General features: G+C 43.2%; 1 protein-coding gene across 1 annotated transcript in view; it reads right to left on the reverse strand.

The window, feature by feature from the left end:
* The window catches only part of SLC2A4RG (SLC2A4 regulator), a 273776-nt gene that overhangs the window by 151462 nt on the left and 96993 nt on the right, over positions 1 to 25321 (reverse strand). The window contains exon 4 of the mRNA XM_053711990.1: positions 9649 to 9860. Coding sequence (XP_053567965.1) covers positions 9649 to 9860 — 212 coding nt within the window. The remainder of the gene's footprint in view (positions 1 to 9648; positions 9861 to 25321) is intronic.

The raw sequence follows: 25321 nt of genomic DNA on the forward strand, positions 1-25321 counted from the left end.
AACTTCAAGGCCCGAACCACATCCAGATTATGAAGTAACCGCTCCTTCGAAAAAGAAGGGCTTGGACACAAGGAAGGAACAACAATCTCCTGATTGATGTTGCGATCAGAAACAACCTTAGGAAGAAAACCTAACCCAGTACGAAGAACAGCCTTATCAGCATAGAATACTAGGTAAAGGGGCTCACATTGCAAGGCAGCCATCTCAGATACGTTGCATGCCGAGGCAATAGCCAGAAAAAGAGAGAACCTTCCAAGATAATAATTTAATGTCAAGGCCGTGCATAGGCTCAAACGGAGCCCTCTGCAAAACCTTAATAACAAAATTTAATAACAAAATTTAAGAACAAAATGTAAGCTCAAAGGAGGAGCGCTAGGTCGAAAAACAGGTCTGATTCTAGACAGAGCCTGAACAAAGGACTGGACGCCTGGAAGCTCAGCGAGCCTTTTGTGCAGTAAAACAGATCGGGCCAAAATCTGTCCCTTAAGAGAGCTAGCCAAAAGTCCCTAATCCAGACCATCCTGGAGAACAAAAAGAAACCTGGAAAACCTGACCTATGCCAGGGAAACCCACGCTCTTCACACCAGAATAAGTAGGTCCTCCACACCTTATGATAGATGCGACGAGTAACTGGCTTACAGGCTTGAATGAGAGTATCAATAACTCTCTCAGAAAAACCTCTCTTGGCTTGTACTAAGCATTCAATCTCCACGCAGTCAGCCTCAGAGAATCTAGATTTCGATAAACAAAAGGACCTTATTCCAGCAGATCCCTGCGACAAGGTAACTTCCATGGAGGAAAAGATGACATCCCCACTAGATCCGCGAACCACATCCTTCGCGATCACGATGGAGCAATCAGTATCACCGATGCCTGCTCCTGTTTGATGCAAGCCACTACACGAGGAAGAAGTGGTAACAGCGGAAAAGGGTAGATTAGACTGAACCTCCAAGGCCCTGCTAATGCATCTATTAGCTCCGCCTGAGGATCCCTGGACCTCGACCAAAATCTGGGTAGCTTGGTATTGAGACCAGACGCCATGAGATCTATCTCCGGTGTCCCCCACCTGTTGCATATCTCCGCAAACACTTCGAGATGGAGAGACCATTACCCCGGATGAAAGGATTATCTTCTGAGAAAATCTGCTTCCCAGTTGTCCACACCTGGAAAGTGGATCGCTGACAGCCTCCGCCCACTCCAGAATCCCTCATTGCTAGGGAGCTTCTCGTTCCCCCATGATGGTTGATGTAAGCCACCGATGTTATGTTGTACGATTGGAGTCTGATCAACTAGGTCAATTCCAGAAGGGGCCAAGCCTTCAGAGCATTGAAGATCGCTCAAAGTTCCAAGATGTTGATTGGGAGGAGGGATTCCTCTAGAGTCCACAGGCCCTGTACCTTCCTGGCACCCCAAACAGCTCCCCATCCTGAGACACTCGCATCCATAGTCACAATCTCCCAGGATGGTCTTAAGGAGGACGTCCCTAGGGACAGGTGATCTGTACAAAGCCACTAGGAGAGCGATTCTCTCGACCGCCTGTCCAGAGAAATCTGTTGAGACAGAGCTGAATGATTGCCGCTCCACTGTCTCAGCATGCACAGCTGAAGAGGTCTGAAATGGAACCTGGCAAAGGGGATGATGTCCATGCAGGACACCTTGAGTCCAATTACCTCCATACACCGAGTCACAGATGGCCTGAAGGAGGTCTGGAGGGCAAGACAATTGGAAGTTAGCTTGTAACGTCTCTGGTCTGTAAGAAATGTCCTCATAGATATGGAATCTATTACCGTACCCATGAACTTAACCCTGGTACTGGGAATAAGAGAACTCGTTTCTAAGTTTATCTTCCATCCATGAGATCGAAGAAGAGAAAGAAGAGCTTTCGAATGGTCCTCTGCCAGACGACAGGATGGTGCGTGAACCAAAATATTGTCTAAGTATGGTGCCACTGCAATCCCTCTGGTTCTGGCCACTGCGAGCAGAGCCCCTAGAACCTTCGTAAAAACTCTTGGCGCAGTAGCTAGACCAAATAGAAGTGCAATGAACTGGAAGTGCTGGTTCATGAACGCAAATCTTAGGAATTTGAAGTGTTCCTTGTGTATAGGGACGTGAAGGTAGGCATCCTTCAGGTCTATCGTGGTCATAAATTGTCCTTCCTGGACTAAAGGAAAAATGGCCCTTATTGTCTCCATCTTGAACGAGGGGACAGACAGGAATTTAAACACTTTGTGGTCCCAAAGAAGGAGGGTACTTTTCGTCCAATTCTAGACCTAAACAGGTTTGAGTAGTATCCCAGACCTCTCTCTGATGGAGGTACCGGTACAATGACCCCCAGGGCGGAGAGATCCCTCACACACCCTAGAAAACCATCTCTCTTTTCGGGCCTTGAAGACAGGAAGAGGAATCTGTCCCTGTGAGGATGAGACGTGAAACCTATTCTGTATCCCTGAGCGAAGACATCCAGTACCCACGAGTCTTGCACGTCCCAAAAACAAGGTTCTGAAAAGAGTGACAGTCTGTCCCCTACCAGATCCAAAGCCGGATCGGGGGCCGCCCCTTCATGCCGACTGACTCGGCGGCCTTCTTATTCTGCTTGGATTTATTCCAGGACTGAGGAGGTTTCCAAGTTCCCTTGGACTGCTCCGGCTTTGCAGAGGGCTGACGACGTTGGGATTTGTCCGAACTAAAATTAGGACCTTGTCACTTAGGTTTGTTCTTCTCATCCTGCTGTAAAAAGGCACCTTTGCCTCCAGTAACCGTGGATATGATAGAGTCCAGGCCTGGACCAAAAAGAATCTTTCCCTTGAATGGGAGAGAAAGAAGTCTAGACTTGTCATGTCCGCTAGCACAGTAAAACCTGAAGCCTTGGCGTTCAGGGGAATAATCTGCACATTTGTATCACAAATAAAAAAAATTAGCTACCCTTAAGGTCCTAATTCTTTCCAGGATCGTGTTGAGGAGACCCTCCAACTCGATCAACTCAGATGAGTCACACCAGTAGGTAGCCGCTCCCGCAACTGCATCAACAGCCGCTGCTGGTTGGAACAAATATCCTGTATGCTGAAACATTGTCCTTAATAGAGTTTCCAGCTTCTTATCCATGGGCTCTTTAAATGACAAACTATCCTCAAGTGGGATAGTAGTGCTTTTAGCAAGTATGGAGATAGCACCGTCTACCTTAGGGATGGAACCTCACAACTCTGAGAGTCCAGAACCGGGAACAATTTCCTAAAGGAAGAAGGGGAAAAAGAAGAACCGAGTCTTTCCCATTCATTCTTAATAATGTTCGCCATCTTCACGGGAACCGGGAAAGTCTGTGGTACAACCCTGTCCTCGTAGACCTTATCTAATTTAAGAATGCAAGGTTCCTCAGGTAATTTAGCTTCTGGAACCTCTAAAGTAGCCAGGCAGATTCCGACACAAAAACAGCATCCTCTGAAGTATCAGAGGCGTCTTCATCATCGGATAATCTTGTATCAAATAAATCCAATAAGCTAGTTGATGACCCCTGGGAAGGATAGCAATATTTAACCTTTCGCTTGAGCTTAGCAGTGCGAGGTAAAGCACTAAAGGCCGCAGACACTGCCGTCTATAACTGTTTAGTAAAGTCTGGCGGTAAAAGGGCCCCTCCAGATGGAGGAATAGGAGTGCTATGGGAAGCTGCATGTGTATTAAGAGATGAGTGTAGGGTGCGCACCTCACAGGACGGAGACTCCTCAGAGGTAGAAGGCTCAGTAGTACTAAACATATTGGCTTTCTTTGATAAGATTACTTTATCAAGGCATGTGGAACATAATTGAGTAGGCAGGTATACCATGGCCTCCTCACAATAAAGACAGGCATTAGCTTTAGGTAAAGAGGGGGTACCCTCTAACGTACTTAGCTTGCACTTATAAAAAAGGACTAAAACAAAGATAAATGGCATCTTTATACCCCCACTGGCTGAGGCACTCACCACCTCCTATGACCCCGGCCCAAGAGAGAAACCGCTTTGTCTCCAGACACCTCACGGTCAGGAAGAAAAGAATCACTGTGACCACACCCGGTCACATGGTGCGCCATACAGGACCGCCCCTGCCCCACTAAAAGTGCGCCAAGCCTAACTGGCTGCCCACTCTCCAAAGTGAAAGTAAAACCTGTACGTTCCTACAATTGCCTGAGCCACATCTCACACATGTCACAGAATAAACACGATATTAAAAATGCGATTAATCCCTCCTGTTCAATAATCCCCTTTCCGGAGATATTAGCCCTCGATTCCATTCAGATAAAAGGAGTCACACTGTGACTCTTTCTTCTTGTGTTATCAAATGTGTATAAAAAATGAAACAATCTTACCGGAATCTATGCCGTGGAACAGAAACACAGCCTCTCAAGTTTGTCAGTCTTGTAGCATCACTCCTGACATGGACTTGAGTGATAGAAGCCGGCAGTGAAATTCGTCAACACTGATTGCTTAGGAGTTAATATGAGTCTGGATGGGATAGCAGAAAGACTCTCCCTGCATCTCCAGACTAACATTCGCCAATGCTCTCACTGAGAAACTGACAAGACTACTTAAAACTCCAGTCCCATTTCCAAGAGTACTACCTTCCATAAGGAAATACTCTATCTTCTGACACATCTCTGCCAACCACCTGTGACGAAAGGCAAAGAATGACTGGGGGATGAGGGGAGGGGGGGAGGTATTTAAGCCTTTGGCTGGGGTGTCTTTGCTTTCTCCTGGTGGCCAGGTTCAGTATTTCCCACAAGTAAGGAATGAAGCCGTGGACTCTCCTCATATTAAGATGGAAAGAGAATATATCAGAATCATGATCAGAAACAGACCCCTGATCATCAAATAATAACTCACCCTCTGTGGACGAATGAGCTGAATCAGATACAATGAAGTGTACAAAGTCCTTAAATCCTGGAGATAAATCTGTATAACTCCCCTGTGTAGAACAAACAGTAGGAGGGAAGATAATTTAGAAACAAGAGAAGCATTAGTCCGATTAGAATGCAAAATAACATTTAAACAAGAATTGCATAGCGGAACTGGAGGCAACACATCAGCAAGTTTACAATATACACACTTCACATTGGTTGGAAAGTGTTCAGAGGAGATAGCTTCAGGGGCAGACACAGAAGGCTCCATGATAAGTGAAAACTACAACAAAGTAGAAATCACAACCTTAAAAGGGACAGTCAACACCAGAATTTTTGTTGTTTAAAAAGAAAGATAATCCCTTTATTACCCATTCCCCAGTTTTGCATAACCAACACAGTTATACTAAAACACGTTTTACCTCTGTAATTACCTTGTATCTAAGCCTCTGCAGCCTACCCCCTTATTTCAGCTCTTTTGACAGACTTGCATTTTAGCCAATCAGTGCTCACTCCTAGGTAAATTCACGTGCGTGAGCTCAATGTTATCTATATGAAACACATGAACTAACACCCTCTAGTGGTGAAAAAGCATTCAGATTAGAGGCGGCCTTCAAGGTCTAAGAAATTAGCATATGAACCTCCTAGGTTTAGCTTTCAACTAAGAATACCAAGAAAACAAAGCAAAATTGGTTATAAAAGTAAATTGGAAAGTTGTTTAAAATGACATGCCTTATCTGAATCATGAAAGTTATTTTTGGACTTGACTGTCCCTTAAAGGCTATATTCCCCCTGAAAAGAGCTCTTGAAGCAAGGAAAAAATGTAACCCCTAACAAAAACAGCAAGGCTGCAGAGCGCTACACCAACATCAAAAGAAGATGAATAACACACGGGGAAACAAAGTGCAATAAAAAACCCAATAGCGTGCTTAAAACAGCAAAGAAACACGCGTGTAAACAACGAGATCGGATAGAATAGAAACGTGCCAAAAGACCTGCACGTGAAAAAAAATCCAACTTGCATTATCTAGATCAGCTGACTCAACAAGACACCTGTGGCAGGCTTGTGACTAACCCCCATAAGGTGTAATTGTGCCAGTAATTCCCTCCATCAATCAGCAGCACTATGAGGGCAAATTGGGCCTCTCACAAAAAGCGTCTTGAGCACCTTCATTCTTCACCTACCTCCAGCACAGGCAAAAACACACCTAGCTTGCAGTAAAGTGGAAGGGGTTTCATCGAGCTCTTGGGGTTTGGAAATCTTTGCCTGCTCCTAGTGGTCAGGAAGAATAATTCCCAGGAGTAATGGATTGACTTTCTGCAACTCTTAAGAATTTTTTTTTTTTTTAATATGAAGCAAATCTTTATTAGAAATCAAGTAAACAGGGGATACAGACAAATGCATATTGTTGTTACAATTGTAAATCAAACAAGTCAAGTCTCCGAAGAGGGTTGAGGGAGGGCGAGTGCCCTTAGTAGAATAAGAAGTGCAAATGTCTTTCAGGCGTTACAAAGACCCACCTCTATGGAGGAAAGTCGATAACAGCAATACCCCTATTGCAGTTGGTCCATGAATAGTATTTGCCTTTATTTTAACATTTTATAAGCTTAGAATCAGGACAGAAAATATTAACTAGTTTGAGGAAGCACAATCTGTTTCGGTTAGAAGATGTAGCATTAATGGGGGGGGGGGAGTGGTATGAGGAAAGGGAGGGAATCAGGGGCAGCGTAGGAATAGGAAAAAGGGTGGAGTGGGGATCCAGGTCAGACGCCTCAGGCAGTGTCAGTGTGTAGCGTTAACATTTCCATTAAATGGGTTTTCCCTCCCAGATCAGGAGCATTAGCTCATGTAGGTCGGGCTTACCTATCTTAAGATAATGATATCTTTCGAGCTCCACTCTGAAAGACCAGGTATTGAGTCAGTTTTCCATTATTGGGGAATCAGAGTTTTAGCTCCATTTAACATGACAATGAGAAGCGCCCTGACGTGTTGGCTCATGAGTTTTGGAAGGTCGTGAAAGAGTAGGAGCGTGGGGTCTGGATGAATTGCTGTTGCTAGCTTTTGATTAATTTCAGCGAAGACCTCCTTCCAGAACCCCACCAGTTTGGGACAATCCCACCAAACGTGTAGCAAAGAACCCACCTGTCCACAGCCCCTCCAGCACCTACCCGTTGTGTTAAGGTATATCTTTTTCACTCTTTGAGGAGTTAAATACCACCTGCTCAACACTTAAAGGGACATTCCAGTCAAAATTAAAATGCACATGGATGAATTACATATTTTAATAGAAACATATTTGCAATATACATATAATGGCAAAAATGCTTCTTGTAAAAGTTATCACTGTTTTAGTGTTTACATTTTTGTCTGCACATGCATGTGAAGTATAGCTAGATATTCTCAGTGCTCCAGCATTTTAAATACCGCAGATGCTCAAAATGCCAGTGGGGCTTGTATCATGTCAGCAATTAATAAAATGAGTCATTACCAGATGGTACAAGCACCTTAGGCTCTCTTAACAAGTGATGTGTTTAAAATGCTGGTGCACGGTGCATACATAAATACACTTTTGAAACGGCTATAGCTTCCAAAAGAAGCATTTCTGTTAATACATGTATATTACAAAAATGTTTCTATTCAAAACTGAAATCCATCCACGAGGCTTTAAATTTTGGCTGGAATGTCCCTTTAAGAATTTTTAACCCACAGCGTAAAAGAGCTAAATGTAGCTCTCCTGACCCAACAGCAGAATGCTAAAGGACAGGTACCTGCAACACCAGTGGCAGGGTTGCGAGTAAATCCTAGAGGGAAATGTAGTGTCACTACCCAGTACTCTATACACCCCCCTTAGAGTGTGTACGGTCAGCTTTTGAGGGGGATAATGGGTCTCACATAGGTTTGAGAACCCCTTTCAACAAAAAATCTCAAGCACCTCAATTATTCACCACCTCCTTGAGGAGGCAAATATAAAACTGATATATATTAAATAAAAATAGCAGCCAGTGAGTCACAAACTCATCTATAAAAGGGAGGCAAATCAGCACTCTTAATGAAATATGGCTATATAAAAGCTAGAGTATAAAAATACAAAGTTTATTTTAAAAATAATCATATATATATGCTCACAGTGCTAAAAACCACATATAAAGAAAATATACACATTAAAGACTGGCCAAGTATTAGCTATTGGAAAGTTCAGTGTATAAACATATGCAGAAGAATAAGTACAATGTGTAGTGAGTAGAAAGCTCTTGATCAACTACACCCATACTGCATACAGAACCCCTCAATGACATACAGAGAGGTATCACCTGTACAGTACGCTGTTGGGGATCTAAGCAGACAGAGCTTAAGAGCTACAAAAAACTTTAAATTACATCAATGTATAAACATATGCAACAGAATAAATACAAGGCTCACCCAAAACTTGCAAATACGAGTGGCTGTTTGGATACAAGTGGAGCAGGACTTGTATGCCAAATAGCGATTGAGGAATACAGTGTCTACTTTAGCTCCTCTAGTTACAGTGGATGCATGGTGGTTATTATTATGAGTTAACAGCCAACTTTGTGTGAGTACGGCACTGGGCAGGGTCCCACTACTTAACGGCTTCAAGGATTCTCTGTCAGCTACGGTTGTACACGGCATCTAAAAGGAATGTATTTGCAAGCTTTGGGTGAGCCTCAACGATAAAACTTTGTATTTTTTTCCCTGCAGTTTGCAATGACTAAATATTAACTCTAGCAGGCTGGCACACAATATGCTATACTATCAAGGCATACGACCAGTGCATTGATCCGGAATAAGGAAATGCCTGTCATTGTGGCTGGCTCATATTTCTTTGCATTTTTACATCTATTTTAGTGCATAGGTTCCAACAACTTAGATCCCCAATAGTGTACTGCTAAATTGATACCTCCTGTGTTGTGCTGGTGGTTTGTGTGCAGTAGGGGTGTTGTAGTTGGTCAAGAGCCTTCATCTACGCATCACACATTGTAATTTATTCAGTTGCATATGTTTATACATTGATGTAATTTAAAGTTTTTTGTAGCGCATAAGCTCGGTCAACTTAGATCCCCAACAGCGTACTGTCCAGGTGATACCTCTCTGTATGTCAGAGGGGTTCTGTGTGCAGAAGGGGTGTATTTGATCACTACACATTGTACTTATTCCTCTGCATATGTTTATACCCTGATGTGTATATATATATATATATATATATATATATTTATTTATTTTTTTATAAATGTGGTTTTTGTCTGTTTTTGTGAAAGCATTCAATTGCCTGTTTTTTTTGCAGAGTTAGCATGTATATATATATATATATATATATATATATATATATATATATATATATATATATATATATATATATATATATATATATAATTATTTTTCAAATAAAATGTGTATTTTTATACTCTAGCTTTATATAAACATATTAAGAGTGCTGAATTCCCTCTCTTTTGGATAAGTTTATGACTCACTGGCAACTGCTATTTTTATTTAATATTGTGCTATGGGTCTGCACCATTTACCTTGACATGGCTTGTGTGCATGCACTCAATTGTTTTAGTCTGTGTCCAACTAGTTTTGACAAAAGCATAAGACTGATAAATGGAGGGAGGTGGGAGGGTTTAAAAGCTCTAGGTGTTTTGGGTATCTTTGCCTCCCCCTGGTGACAGGAATTCAATCCGACACTGAAAAGAGATAGTTAAGACAGACAACTGAGATGAAGTTATGAAAGGAAATGAAAGGAAATCTCAAGAAAATCAGCTTACCTTTCTCTTTCTGGGTACAGGATCTCCAAACAGAAAATATGTTGTATCATAATCATCAATGCCAACATCAGAGAGGGCAGAGGAAGGAGCAGGATGCAGAGGAGGTGATGGAGTGGAAGGATCAGAAACGTCTATGTAGAGGTCACAGCTGTTGGTGCTGCTGCAACTGGATGACATGGTAGTGATATCATTGTATTGTTCTCCTTGACACTCTGCAAAAAACAAACAGCATTTTTTCCATGTATTTACTACTGTATTTCACTTCATACATACTCTATGGATATTCTCTCCAACGCTTTACTGGTTACCAGTATTACAAAATGATCTGACTATGGATGAAAAAATTATTTCTGGGTGCAGTATACGAGTCTATGCTAGTATCCCAGAGAAGGTCCCTTATATATACTCTCCTTTATATGTTACTGAAATTAAGATTGGTACTTGTTTGGGGCATATAAAGAAATCAGAACATCTATAGATTTATGCAAATAAATATAAGCTATCTTGCCTGGGAATATTCTTGCAGATTTACTGGTTTAGTAGGTTAGTGGAGTATACACTGAGCATATGTGGTCATAACCGATGCTTTACAGAATGCAGGGTACAGGCCAAAATAAGCCAATTGAGCAATTATAAAGGCAACATGTAATATTTGCTTGAGCAGCCCCAGCATACTATTAACCTGTGTGTCCCTTTAAGTGGCTAGAGCTCTGTCACACAAGACACTTTCTATTCTGCCAGATTACGAGTTCTGCGCTAGCTTTAAAAAGCAGCGTTGAGAGGTCCCAAAGCTGCTTTTTACCTAACGCTGGTATTACGAGTCTGACAGGTAGAGGCTCACCGCTCACTTTTCTTCCGCGACTCGAGGCTACCGCAAATCCCCTTACGTCAATTGCTTATCCTATCTTTTTAATGGGATTTGCCTAACGATGGTATTACGAGTCTTGGAAGAAGTGAGCAGTAGACCCTCTCCTGTCCAGACTCCTACCGCATTTAAAAGTCAGTAGTTAAGAGTTTTATGGGCTAACGCCGGAACATAAAACTCTTAACTACAGTGCTACAAAGTACACTAACACCCATAAACTACCTATTAACCCCTAAACCGAGGCCCCCCACATCGCAAACACTATACTAAAATTATTTAACCTCTAATCTGCCGACCGGACATCGCCGCCACCTACATTATACCTATGAACCCCTAATCTGCTGCCCTTAACATCGCTGACACCTACATTATATTTATTAACCCCTAATCTGCCCCCCCCCCAACGTCGCCACCACCTACCTACACTTATTAACCCCTAATCTGCCGACCGGACATCACGGCAGGAGATTAGGGGTTAATAATTGTAGGTAGGTGGCGGCAACGTTGGGGGGGTAGGTTAATAAAATTTACTATAGTGTTTGCGAGGCAGGAGTGCGGCGGTTTAGGGGTTAATACATTTATTATAGTGGTGGCGATGTCCGGTCGGCAGATTAGGGGTTAATAAGTGTAAGATTAGGGGTGTTTAGACTCGGGGTTCATGTTAGGGTGTTAGGTGCAGACATAACTTTTATTTCCCCATAGGAAACAATGGGGCTGCGTTAGAAGCTGGACGCTGCTTTTTTGCAGGTGTTAGGTTTTTTTTCCAGCCAGCTCAGCCCCATTGTTTCCTATGGGGATATCGTGCACAAGCACGTTTTAGCCATCTTACCGCTGACTTAAACAACGCTGGTATTACAGTGAGAAGTGGAGCTAAATTTGCTCAACGCTCACTTTTCTGAGGCTAACGCAGCCATTCAGAAAACTTGTAATACCAGCGTTGGCTTAAGTGAGCACTGGAAAAAAACATAATTTATGCTTACCTGATAAATTTATTTCTCTTGTAGTGTATCCGGTGTATATTCTCCTTCCCAACAGGAAGCTGCAAGAGGATCACCCACAGCAGAGCTGCTATATAGCTCCTCCCCTCACTGCCATATTCAGTCATTTGACCGAAACAAGCCGAGAAAGGAGAAACCATAGGGTGCAGTGGTGATTGTAGTTTAATTAAAATTTAGACCTGCCTGAAAAGGACAGGGCGGGCCATGGACTGGATACACTACAAGAGAAATAAATTTAACAGGTAAGCATAAATTATGTTTTCTCTTGTTAAGTGTATCCAGTCCACGGATCATCCATTACTTGTGGGATACCAATACCAAAGCTAAAGTACACGGATGATGGGAGGGACAAGGCAGAAACTTAAACGGAAGGAACCACTGCCTGTAGAACCTTTCTCCCAAAAACAGCCTCCGAAGAAGCAAAAGTATCAAATTTGTAAAATTTGGAAAAAGTATGAAGGGAAGACCAAGTTGCAGCCTTGCAAATCTGTTCAACAGAGGCCTCATTTTTAAAGGCCCAGGTGGAAGCCACAGCTCTAGTAGAATGAGCTGTAATCCTTTCAGGAGGCTGCTGTCCAGCAGTCTCATAGGCTAAACGGATTATACTCCGAAGCCAAAAAGAAAGAGAGGTTGCCGAGGCCTTCTGACCTCTCCTCTGTCCAGAGTAAACAACAAACAGGTTAGATGTTTGGCGAAAATCTTTAGTAGCCTGTAAGTAAAACTTCAAGGCACGGACTACGTCTAGATTATGCAAAAAGACGTTCCTTCTTTTTAGAAGGATTAGGACATAATGATGGAACAACAATCTCTTGATTGATATTCTTGTTAGAAACCACCTTAGGTAAAAACCCAGGTTTTGTACGCAGAACAACTTTATCTGAATGAAAGATCAGATAAGGAGAATCACAATGTAAGGCAGATAACTCTGAGACTCTTCGAGCCGAGGAAATAGCCATCAGAAAAAGAACTTTCCATGAAAGAAGTTTGATATCAATACAATGAAGGGGTTCAAACGGAACCCCTTGAAGAACTTTAAGAACCAAGTTTAAGCTCCATGGAGGAGCAACAGGTTTAAACACAGGCTTAATTCTAACTAAAGCCTGACAAAATGCCTGAACGTCTGGAACTTCTGCCAGACGCATGTGTAAAAGAATAGACAGAGCAGAAATCTGTCCCTTTAAAGAACTAGCTGATAATCCTTTGTCCAAACCCTCTTGGAGGAAAGACAATATCCTAGGAATCCTAACCCTACTCCATGAGTAATTCTTGGATTCACACCAATGAAGATATTTACGCCATATCTTGTGGTAAATTTTCCTGGTGACAGGCTTTCGTGCCTGTATTAAGGTATCAATTACTGACTCGGAGAAGCCACGCTTTGATAGGATCAAGCGTTCAATCTCCATGCAGTCAGTCTCAGAGAAAGTAGATTCGGATGATTGAAAGGACCTTGTATTAGAAGGTCTTGTCTCAGAGGCAGAGTCCATGGTGGAAAGGATGACATGTCCACTAGGTCTGCATACCAGGTCCTGCGTGGCCACGCAGGCGCTATCAATATCACCGATGCTCTTTCCTGTTTGATTTTGGCAATCAGACGAGGGAGCAGAGGAAACGGTGGAAACACATAAGCCAGGTTGAAGAACCAAGGCGCTGCTAGAGCTTCTATCAGAGCCGCTTCTGGGTCCCTGGACCTGGATCCGTAACAAGGAAGCTTGGCGTTCTGGCGAGACACCATGAGATCCAATTCTGGTTTGCCCCAACGGAGAACCAATTGAGCAAACACCTCCGGATGGAGTTCCCATTCCCCCGGATGAAAAGTCTGACGACTTAGAAAATCCGCCTCCCAGTTCTCTACACCTGGGATATGGATCGCTGACAGGTGGCAAGAGTGAGTCTCTGCCCAGCGAATTATCTTGGAGACTTCTGACATCGCTAGGGAACTCCTGGTTCCCCCTTGATGGTTGATGTAAGCCACTGTCGTGATGTTGTCCGACTGAAATCTGATGAACCTCAGTGTTGCTAGCTGAGGCCAAGCCAGAAGAGCATTGAATATTGCTCTTAACTCAAGAATATTTATTGGGAGGAGTTTCTCCTCCTGAGTCCATGAACCCTGAGCCTTCAGGGAGTTCCAGACTGCAACCCAACCTAGAAGGCTGGCATTTGTTGTTACAATTATCCAATCTGGTCTGCGAAAGGTCATACCCTTGGACAGATGGGCCCGAGATAACCACCAGAGAAGAGAATCTCTGGTTTCCTGATCCAGATTTAGTAGAGGGGACAAATCTGTGTAATCCCCATTCCACTGACTGAGCATGCATAATTGCAGCGGTCTGAGATGCAGGCGCGCGAATGGCACTATGTCCATCGCCGCTACCATTAAGCCGATTACTTCCATGCACTGAGCCACCGTGGGGCGCGGAATGGAGTGAAGAACACGGCAAGCATTTAGAAGTTTTGATAACCTGGACTCCATCAGGTAAATTTTCATTTCTACAGAATCTATTAGAGTCCCTAGGAAGGAAACCCTCGTGAGAGGAGATAGAGAACTCTTTTCTTCGTTCACTTTCCACCCATGCGACCTCAGGAATGCCAGAACTATCTCTGTATGAGATTTGGCAATTTGAAAGCTTGACGCCTGTATCAGGATATCGTCCAGGTAAGGAGCCACCGCCATGCCTCGCGGTCTTAGGACCGCCAGAAGTGAGCCCAGAACCTTTGTAAAAATTCTTGGGGCTGTAGCCAACCCGAATGGAAGAGCTACAAATTGGTAATGCCTGTCTAGAAAGGCAAAACTCAGGAACTGATGATGATTCTTGTGAATCGGAATGTGAAGGTAGGCATCCTTTAAGTCCACTGTGGTCATGTATTGACCCTCTTGGATCATGGGTAAAATGGTTCGAATAGTTTCCATCTTGAATGACGGAACTCTGAGGAATTTGTTTAGGATGTTTAAATCCAAAATTGGTCTGAAGGTTCCCTCTTTTTTGGGAACCACAAACAGATTTGAATAAAACCCCTGTTCTTGTTCCGTCCGCGGAACTGGATGGATCACTCCCATTACAAGGAGATCTTGTACACAGCTTAGGAATGCCTCTTTCTTTATCTGGTTTGCAGATAATCTTGAAAGGTGAAATCTCCCTTGTGGAGGAGAAGCTTTGAAGTCCAGAAGATATCCCTGAGATATGATCTCCAACGCCCAGGGATCCTGAACATCTCTCGCCCACGCCTGGGCGAAGAGAGAGAGTCTGCCCCCTACTAGATCCGTTGTCGGATAGGGGGCCGCTCCTTCATGCTGTCTTAGAGGCAGCAGCAGGCTTTCTGGCCTGCTTGCCCTTGTTCCAGGACTGGTTAGGTTTCCAGGCCTGCTTGGATTGAGCAAAAGTTCCCTCTTGTTTTGAAGAAGAGGAAGTTGATGCTGCACTTGCCTTGAAATTTCGAAAGGCACGAAAATTAGACTGTTTGGCCTTTGATTTGGCCCTGTCCTGAGGAAGGGTATGACCCTTACCTCCAGTAATGTCAGCAATAATTTCTTTCAAACCAGGCCCGAATAAGGTCTGCCCCTTGAAAGGAATGTTGAGTAATTTAGACTTTGAAGTCACATCAGCTGACCAGGATTTGAGCCATAGCGCCCTACGCGCCTGGATGGCGAATCCGGAATTCTTAGCCGTTAGTTTAGTCAAATGAACAATGGCATCAGAAACAAATGAGTTAGCTAGCTTAAGAGTTCTAAGCTTGTCAACAATTTCAGTCAATGGAGCTGTATGGATGGCCTCTTCCAGGGCCTCAAACCAGAATGCCGCCGCAGCAGTGACAGGCGCAATGCATGCAAGGGGCTGTAAAATAAAACCTTTTCTTAAGGTAACCCTCTAATTTTTTATCCATTGGATCTGAAAAAGCACAACTGTCCTCAACCGGGATAGTGGTATGCTTTGCTAAAGTAGAAACTGCTCCCTCCACCTTAAGGACAGTCTGCCATAAGTTCCGTGTAGTGGCATCTATTGGAAACATTTTTCTAAATATAGGAGGTGGGGAAAAGGGCACACCGGGCCTATCCCACTCCTTACTAATAATTTCTGTAAGCCTTTTAGGTATTGGAAAAACATCAGTACTCACCGGCACTGCATAGTATTTATTCAGCCTACACAATTTCTCTGGCACTGCAATTGTGTCACAGTCATTCAGAGCAGCTAATACCTCCCCAAACAATACACAGAGGTTCTCAAGCTTAAATTTAAAAACATAATTTATGCTTACCTGATAAATTTATTTCTCTTGTAGTGTGTTCAGTCCACGGGTCATCCATTACTTATGGGATATATTCTCCTTCCCAACAGGAAGTTGCAAGAGGATCACCCAAGCAGAGCTGCTATATAGCTCCTCCCCTCACATGTCATATCCAGTCATTCGACCGAAACAAGACGAGAAAGGAAAAAACTATAGGGTGCAGTGGTGACTGGCGTTTTAAATTTAGAACTGCCTCAAAAAAAGACAGGGCGGGCCGTGGACTGAACACACTACAAGAGAAATAAATTTATCAGGTAAGCATTATGTTTTCTCTTGTTAAGTGTGTTCAGTCCACGGGTCATCCATTACTTATGGGATACCAATACCAAAGCTAAAGTACACGGATGATGGGAGGGACAAGGCAGGAAAATTAAACAGAAGGAACCACTGCCTGTAGAACCTTTCTCCCAAAAACAGCCTCCGAAGAAGCAAAAGTGTCAAATTTGTAAAATTTTGAAAAGGTATGAAGTGAAGACCAAGTTGCAGCCTTGCAAATCTGTTCAACAGAGGCCTCATTCTTAAAGGCCCAGGTGGAAGCCACAGCTCTAGTGGAATGAGCTGTAATTCTTTCAGGAGGCTGCTGTCCAGCAGTCTCATAGGCTAAACGTATTATGCTACGAAGCCAAAAAGAGAGAGAGGTGGCCGAAGTCTTTTGACCTCTCCTCTGACCAGAATAAACGACAAACAGGGAAGAAGTTTGCCGAAAATCTTTAGTTGCCTGTAAGTAGAACTTCAGGGCACGGACTACGTCCAGATTATGCAAAAGACGTTCCCCTTCTTTGAAGAAGGATTAGGACATAATGATGGAACAACAATCTCTTGATTGATATTCCTGTTAGAAACAACCTTAGATAAAAACCCAGGTTTAGTACGCAGAACTACCTTGTCTGAATGGAAAATCAGATAAGGAGAATCGCAATGTAAGGCAGATAACTCAGAGACTCTTCGAGCCGAGGAAATAGCCATCAAAAACAGAACTTTCCAAGATAAAAGCTTAATATCAATGGAATGAAGGGGTTCAAACGGAACATCCTGAAGAACTTTAAGAACCAAGTTTAAGCTCCACGGAGGAGCAACAGTTTTAAACACAGGCTTAATCCTAGCCAAAGCCTGACAAAAAGCCTGGACGTCTGGATTCTCTGCCAGACGTTTGTGTAAAAGAATAGACAGAGCAGAAATCTGTCCCTTTAACGAACTAGCGGATAAACCCTTTTCTAAACCTTCTTGTAGAAAAGCCAATATCCTAGGAATCCTAACCTTACTCCATGAGTAACTCTTGGATTCACACCAATATAAATATTTACGCCATATCTTATGGTAAATTTTTCTGGTAACAGGTTTCCGAGCCTGTATTAATGTATCAATAACCGATTCCGAAAAACCACGCTTTGATAGAATCAAGCGTTCAATCTCCATGCAGTCAGCCTCAGAGAAATTAGGCTTGGATGGTTGAAAGGACCCTGAATTAGAAGGTCCTGCCTCAGAGGCAGAGACCATGGTGGACAGGACGACATGTCCACTAGGTCTGCATACCAGGTCCTGCGTGGCCACGCAGGCGCTATCAGAATCACCGATGCTCTCTCCTGTTTGATACTGGCAATCAGTCGAGGTAGCAACGGAAATGGTGGAAACACATAAGCCATGTTGAAAACCCAGGGGGCTGCTAGTGCATCTACCAGCACCGCTCCCGGGTCCCTGGACCTGGATCCGTAACAAGGAAGCTTGGCGTTCTGGCGAGATGCCATGAGATCCAGCTCCGGTTCGCCCCAACGAAGAATCAGTTGAGCAAACACCTCCGGGTGAAGTTCCCACTCCCCCGGATGAAAGGTCTGGCGACTTAGAAAGTCCGCCTCCCAGTTCTCCACGCCTGGGATGTAGATCGCTGACAGGTGACAAGAGTGAGACTCTGCCCAGCGAATTATCTTCGAGACTTCAAACATCGCTAGGGAACTCCTGGTTCCCCCTTGATGATTGATGTAAGCCACAGTCGTGATGTTGTCCGACTGAAATCTGATGAACCTCAGTGTTGCTAACTGAGGCCAAGCTAGAAGAGCATTGAATATTGCTCTTAATTCCAGAATGTTTATTGGGAGGAGTTGCTCCTCCTGAGTCCACGATCCCTGAGTCTTCAGAGAGTTCCAGACTGCACCCCAGCCTAGCAGGCTGGCATCTGTTGTTACAATCGTCCAATCTGGTCTGCGAAAAGTCATTCCTTTGGACAGATGAACCCGCGACAACCACCAGAGAAGAGAATCTCTGGCCTCCTGGTCCAGATTTAGTAAAGGGGACAGATCTGAGTAATCCCCATTCCACTGACTTAGCATGCATAGTTGCAGCGGTCTGAGATGCAGGCGCGCAAATGGCACTATGTCCATTGCCGCGACCATTAAGCCGATTACTTCCATGCACTGAGCTACTGATGGGCTTGGAATGGAAGGAAGGACACGGCAAGCATTTAGGATTTTTGATAACCTGGACTCCGTCAGGTAAATCTTCATCTCTACAGAATCTATAAGAGTCCCTAGAAAGGGAACCCTTGTGAGTGGTAACAGAGAACTCTTTTCCATGTTCACTTTCCACCCATGCGACCTCAGAAATGCTAGAACTATCTCTGTATGAGACTTTGCATTTTGAAAACTTGACGCTTGTATCAGAATGTCGTCTAGGTACAGAGCCACCGCTATGCCTCGCGGTCTTAGTACCGCCAGAAGCGAGCCCAGAACCTTTGTAAAAATTCTCTGGGCCGTAGCCAACCCGAAGGGAAGAGCTACAAACTGGCAAAGCCTGTCTAGAAAGGCAAACCTTAGGTACCGATAATGATCTTTGTTAATCGGTATGTGAAGGTAGGCATCCTTTAAGTCCACTGTGGTCATATACTGACCCTCTTGGATCATGGGTAGGATGGTTCGAATAGTTTCCATTTTGAACGATGGAACCCTTAGGAATTTGTTTAAGATCTTCAGGTCCAAGATTGACCTGAAGGTTCCCTCTTTTTTGGGAACCACAAACAGATTTGAGTAAAAACCTTGCCCTTGTTCCGTCCGCGGAACTGGGTGGATCACTCCCATTACTAAGAGGTCTTGTACACATCGAAGAAATGCCTCTTTCTTTATTAGGTTTGTTGATAACCTTGACAGATGAAATCTCCCTTGTGGAGGAGAAGTTTTGAAGTCCAGAAGGTATCCCTGAGATATGATCTCCAACGCCCAGGGATCCTGGTCATCTCTTGCCCAGGCCTGGGCGAAGAGAGAAAGTCTGCCCCCCACTAGATCCGCTTCCGGATAGGGGGCCCTTTCTTCATGCTGTCTTAGGGGCAGAAGTAGGTTTTCTGGCCTGCTTGCCCTTGTTCCAGGACTGGTTGCCTTTCCAACCCTGTCTGTAACGAGTAGCAGTCCCTTCCTGTTTTGGAGCGGAGGAAGTTGATGCTGGCTCCTGCCTTGAAATTACGAAAGGCACGAAAATTAGACTGTTTGGCCTTTGATTTGGCCCTGTCCTGAGGAAGGGTGTGACCCTTACCTCCAGTAATGTCAGCAATAATTTCTTTCAAGCCGGGTCCGAATAAGGTTTGCCTTTTGAAAGGAATATTAAGCAATTTAGATTTAGAAGTCACATCTGCTGACCAGGATTTAAGCCATAGCGCTCTGCGCGCCTGGATGGCGAATCCGGAGTTCTTAGCCGTTAGTTTGGTTAAATGCACAACGGCATCCGAAACAAATGCATTAGCTAGCTTAAGGGCTTTAAGCTTGTTCATAATCTCATCCAATGGTGCTGTGCGAATAGCCTCTTCCAGACACTCAAACCAGAATGCCGCTGCAGCAGTGACGGGCGCAATGCATGCAAGGGGCTGTAATATAAAACCTTGTTGAACAAACATTTTCTTAAGGTAACCTTCTAATTTTTTATCCATTGGATCTGAGAAAGCACAACTATCCTCCACCGGGATAGTGGTACGCTTGGCTAAAGTAGAAACTGCTCCCTCCACCTTAGGGACCGTCTGCCATAAGTCTTGTGTGGTGGCGTCTATTGGGAACATTTTTCTAAATATCGGAGGAGGGGAAAAGGGCACACCGGGTCTATCCCACTCCTTGCTAATAATCTCTGTAAGCCTTTAAGGTATAGGAAAAACGTCAGTACACACCGGTACCGCATAGTATTTATCCAGCCTACATAATTTCTCTGGGATTGCAACCGTGTCGCAATCATTCAGAGCCGCTAACACCTCCCCTAGCAATACACGGAGGTTCTCAAGCTTGAATTTAAAATTTGAAATTTCTGAATCCGGTCTCCCCGGATCAGATCCGTCACCCACAGAATGAAGCTCTCCGTCCTCATGTTCTGCAAATTGTGACGCAGTATCGGACATGGCTCTCGTGTCATCGGCGCGCTCTGTCCTTAACCCAGAGCTATTGCGCTTGCCTCTTAACTCAGGCAAATTAGATAATACTTCTTTCATAACATTAGCCATATCATGTAAAGTGATTTGTAAGGGCCTTGATGTACTTGGCGCCACAATCTCACGCACCTCCTGAGCGGGAGGCGAAGGTACTGACACGTGAGGAGAGTTAGACGGCATAACTTCCCCCTCGTTGTCTGGTGATAATTTCTTTACCGGTAAAGACTGACTTTTATTTAAAGTAACATCAATACAATTGGTACACATATTTCTATTGGGCTCCACATTGGCTTTTAAACATAATGAACAAGTAGATTCATCTGTATCAGACATGTTTAAACAGACTAGCAATGAAGGCTAGCAAGCTTGGAAAAAATCTTTCAATAAATTTACAAGCAATAGAAAAAACGCTGCAGCGCTTTTAAAAACACAAAAAAAACTGTCACAGTTGAAATAATAATGAACTAATTCAGTTATAGCCAACAATTTTAACAGTAAATGTATGAATTTAGCAGAGGATTGCACCCACTAGCAAACGGATGATTAACCCCTCAATACCCAAAAACGGATAATCAATTTAAGATTTAACGCTTTTATCACAGTCAAACACACTGTCACAGGTCTGCTGTGACTGATTACCTCCCTCAAAAATGAATTTTGAAGACCCCTGAGCACTCTGGAGACATCCTGGATCAAGGAGGAAGAAGCAGGAAGACTGTGCTAGAATTTTAACTGCGCAACAAGGCGCTAAAAAAAGGCCCCTCCCACTCATAATACAACAGTGGGAGACCTGTTACAACTGTTTCTATGCAGAAATATACGTTAGCCATGTGGAAAAAAATCATGCCCAAAAAGATTTATCACCAAAGTACCTCACAAAACGAATAACATGCCAGTAAACGTTTTAAAAACAACTTTCCAGTGTTATGCAAAGTTATCACTAAGCCTGCTACCAGTCGCTTCTACTGCAGTTAAGGCTCATACATTTATTTCAGTATTAACAGTATTTTCTCAGTCAAATTCTAGTCCCTAGAAAATAACTCAACTGCGCATACATTTATCAGCCTGATACCAGTCGCTACTACTGCATAAAAGGCTGTACTTACATCATATGGGTAACAGCAGTGTTTTCTTAGTCAATTCCATTCCTAGAAAATATTTTACTGCACATACCTCATTTGCGGGGGACCACGCATGCTATTCCCTTTTCTGAAGTTACCCCACTCCTCAGAATGTGCGAGAACAGCCAGTGGATCTTAGTTACGTCTGCTAAGATCATAGAAAACGCAGGCAGATTCTTCTTCTAAATACTGCCTGAGAGAAAAAACAGCACACTCCGGTGCCATTTAAAATAAACTTTTGATTGAAGAACAATTAAGTAAAAAAACTCCAACTCCTCTCACGACCTCCTTCTTTGTTGAGACTTGCAAGAAAATGACTGGATATGACATGTGAGGGGAGGAGCTATATAGCAGCTCTGCTTGGGTGATCCTCTTGCAACTTCCTGTTGGGAAGGAGAATATATCCCATAAGTAATGGATGACCCGTGGACTGAACACACTTAACAAGAGAAATTAGAAATCTCTGAATCAGGTCTCCCCGATTCAGAGACGTCACCCACAGGCTGAAGCTCTCCGTCCTCAGGTTCTGCATATTGTGACGCAGTATCAGACATGGCTCTTACAGCATCTACGCGCTCTGTATCTCGTCTAACCCCAGAGCTATCGCGCTTGCCTCTCAATTCAGGCAATCTGGATAATACCTCGGACAGGGTATTATTCATGGATTGCAGCCATGTCCAGCAAAGTAATCGCTATGGGCGTCCCTGATGTACTGGGCGCCATATTAGCGTGCGTCCCTTGAGCGGGAGGCGAAGGGTCCGACACGTGGGGAGAGTTAGTCGGCATAACTTCCCCCTCGACAGACCCCTCTGGTGATAATTCTTTTATAGATAAAGCCTGATCTTTACTGTTTAAGGTGAAATCAATACATTTAGTACACATTCTCCTATGGGGCTCCACCATGGCTTTTAAACATAATGAACAAGTATCCTCTGTTTCAGACATGTTTGTACAGACTAGCAATGAGACTAGCAAGCTTGGAAAACACTTTAAAGCAAGTTAACAAGCAATATAAAAAACGTTACTGTGCCTTTAAGAGAAACAAATTTTGACAAAATTTGAAATAACAGTGAAAAAAGGCAGTTACACTAACAACATTTTTACAGTGTATGTAACAAGTCAGCAGAGCATTGCACCCACTTGCAAATGGATGATTAACCCCTTAATAACAAAAACAGAATAATAAATGACAAAAACGTTTTTTAAACACAGTCACAACAGCTGCCACAGTCTACTGTGATTGTTACCCTCCTCAAACACGACTTTGAAGCCTTTTGAGCCCTTCAGAGATGTCCTGTATCATGCAGAGGGAAGCTGAATGTCTCTGTCAGTATTTTTAGCTGCACAGAAAAGCACTAAAATAGGCCCTTCCCACTCATATTGCAACAGTGGAAAGCCTGTTTCTAGGCAAAAATAAAACCAGCCATGTGGAAAAAAACTAGGCCCCAATAAGTTTTGTCACCAAACATATATAAAAACGATTAACATGCCAGCAAACATTTTATATTACACTTTTATAAGAATATGTATCTCTGTTAATAAGCCTGATACCAGTCGCTATCACTGCATTTAAGGCTTAATTTACATTAATCCGGTATCAGCAGCATTTTTCTAGCAAATTCCATCCCTAGAAATATATTAACTGCACATACCTTATTACAGGAAAACCTGCACGCCATTCCATCTCTGAAGTTACCTCACTCCTCAGAATATGTGAGAAAAACCATGGATCTTAGTTACTTCTGCTAAGATCATAGAAAATGCAGGCAGATTCTTCTTCTAAATACTGCCTGAGATAAACAGTACACTCCGGTACCATTTAAAAATAACAAACTTTTGATTGAAGTTAAAAAACTAACTATAATACACCACTCTCCTCTTACTACGTCCATCTTTGTTGAGAGTTGCAAGAGAATGACTGGATATGGCAGTGAGGGGAGGAGCTATATAGCAGCTCTGCTGTGGGTGATCCTCTTGCAACTTCCTGTTGGGAAGGAGAATATCCCACAAGTAATGGATGATCCGTGGACTGGATACACTTAAGAGAAAAAGGCTTGTTAGCCCCGCAGGTCTTTACCGACAAAACTTGTAATCTAGGCGATTGTGTTGCTATAGAATAACATTGTAATGTTGTAAAAAACAAACAAGAAATGATCACCCAAATATAAGCAACTTCTATATCTTGGCCCATATCCCTGGGTAATACCAGAGTAAACCCCTCCCAGGGGGGGTGGACAGAACTGCCCACTCCCCCCAGTTACCTGTAAAAAGTTAACTCTGGAATGTCACCTCCCCTTCTCCTAGGGATGTTCAGCTGACGCAAGTGGACTGAAGGGGGGAGCCTAGTAATAATTAACCAGGGATATGGGGCAAGATATAGAAATTGCTTATATTTGGGTGATAATTTGTAGTTATCTTAGTCCTCTCATTGGTAATATTTACCAGTGAAATAAAAAAGCAAAATTCAAACATGGGCGAGAAAGAAAAGAGACAGAGAGGTATTGGAAAAGACATATCAAAAATGAATTGAGACAAAACAGAAAAACTCTTGCGACTGAACTTGGCAGAAGCAGATTGACAGACATCAAGATTATAGTGAGAAACAAAAATATGATAGGACTTCTAAACAGCTGCCTGCCAGATTTCTTAAGGAGGAGTAGTGTCTGCTTCAAGAAACCAGGAGGTTACACCTGCCCTAGTAGAATGTGCCTTTACCCCTTCGCTACCGGGACTTTCAGAGAAAAACTTGCCCAAAATATAGAATAATTTTTAGCATTTTTGCACCAAAAATAAAGCCTTGTTGTTTTTCTTCTTTTTTTAACTGTCAAAACTATACATATATTATTTTAAGTAGACAACCCAAGATATTGATCTAGGCCCATTTTGGTATTTTTCATGCCACCATTTCACTGCCAAATGCGACCATATAAAAAACAAAAACCGTTAAAGTTTTCCCAAACTTTGGGTTTCTCACTGAAATTAATTTACATACTGCTTGTGCAATCATGGCACAAATTATTGTAAAAGCTTCTCTGGGATCCCTTTTGTTTAGAAATAACAGACATTCATGACTTTGCCATTGCTTTTTGGTAATTAGAAAGCCGCTAATTGCAGCTGCGCACCATACTTTTATTATTCCAAGCAGAGAAGGAGTTAATCAGGTAACTTGTAAGGGTAATTTTAGCTTTACTGTAGAGATTACCATCCCACCTGAAACCTCCCACCAGCTGATCCCTACCTGATCCCTCCCAAACAGCTGTCTTCCCTCCCTCACCACCCACTGGTCACCACAATCTTAGATACTGGTATAAAGTCTGCCAGTAGGCAGTTTTTTTTTTTTTTCATTATTATTTTATTTTTTAATATTTATTTTTTTCCTGCAATGAAGTGTTCCTTCTCAACCCTCCCACCTCCCTGAACCTCCCAAATAGCTCTCTAACCCTTCCACTCCCAATGTGTGGTCACCTTTAGTCCTGGCAGCTGTCTGCCAGTACCTATAAATATATATAAAGCAAAAGAGATATATATAAGCGCTGCAGTACCCAACACTAAATGTTAACAACTCCTAAGAGTAAAAGAACCGAAGCAGATAATCTAGTGTGTCCAATCTGACTGTAAACCACTTGAATGTACGAAGTAAACAAGACACTGTTATTGAAGTAAACTATACAGATGTGTATACTTATCCGTTTTGGGAAATCCGGTGTATGTAGTCTCTCATAGAGAAGGATTCAGGCAGTTCCGTTTAGGAAAAAACAAACAGCTCCGGTGTGGGTCTCTGTGCTCCTGGACCACAAAACCGGATGTGACGTCACTCACTTCGTGGCTCTGCCCTTAAGCGTCATGAAGCTCTCTTCACTTTCTCAGAGGGTAATCCCACGCGTTTCATGAAGAGAGCTTCACGAAGCACATAAGGGCAGAGCCACACAGCAAGTGACATCACATCCGTTTTTTTGGTCCAGGAGCACAGAGACCCACACCAGAGCGTTTTTTTTTTATTCCCTTAACAGAA

Source organism: Bombina bombina, chromosome 1 (genome assembly GCF_027579735.1).
Source record: "Bombina bombina isolate aBomBom1 chromosome 1, aBomBom1.pri, whole genome shotgun sequence".
Lineage (NCBI taxonomy): Eukaryota > Metazoa > Chordata > Amphibia > Anura > Bombinatoridae > Bombina > Bombina bombina.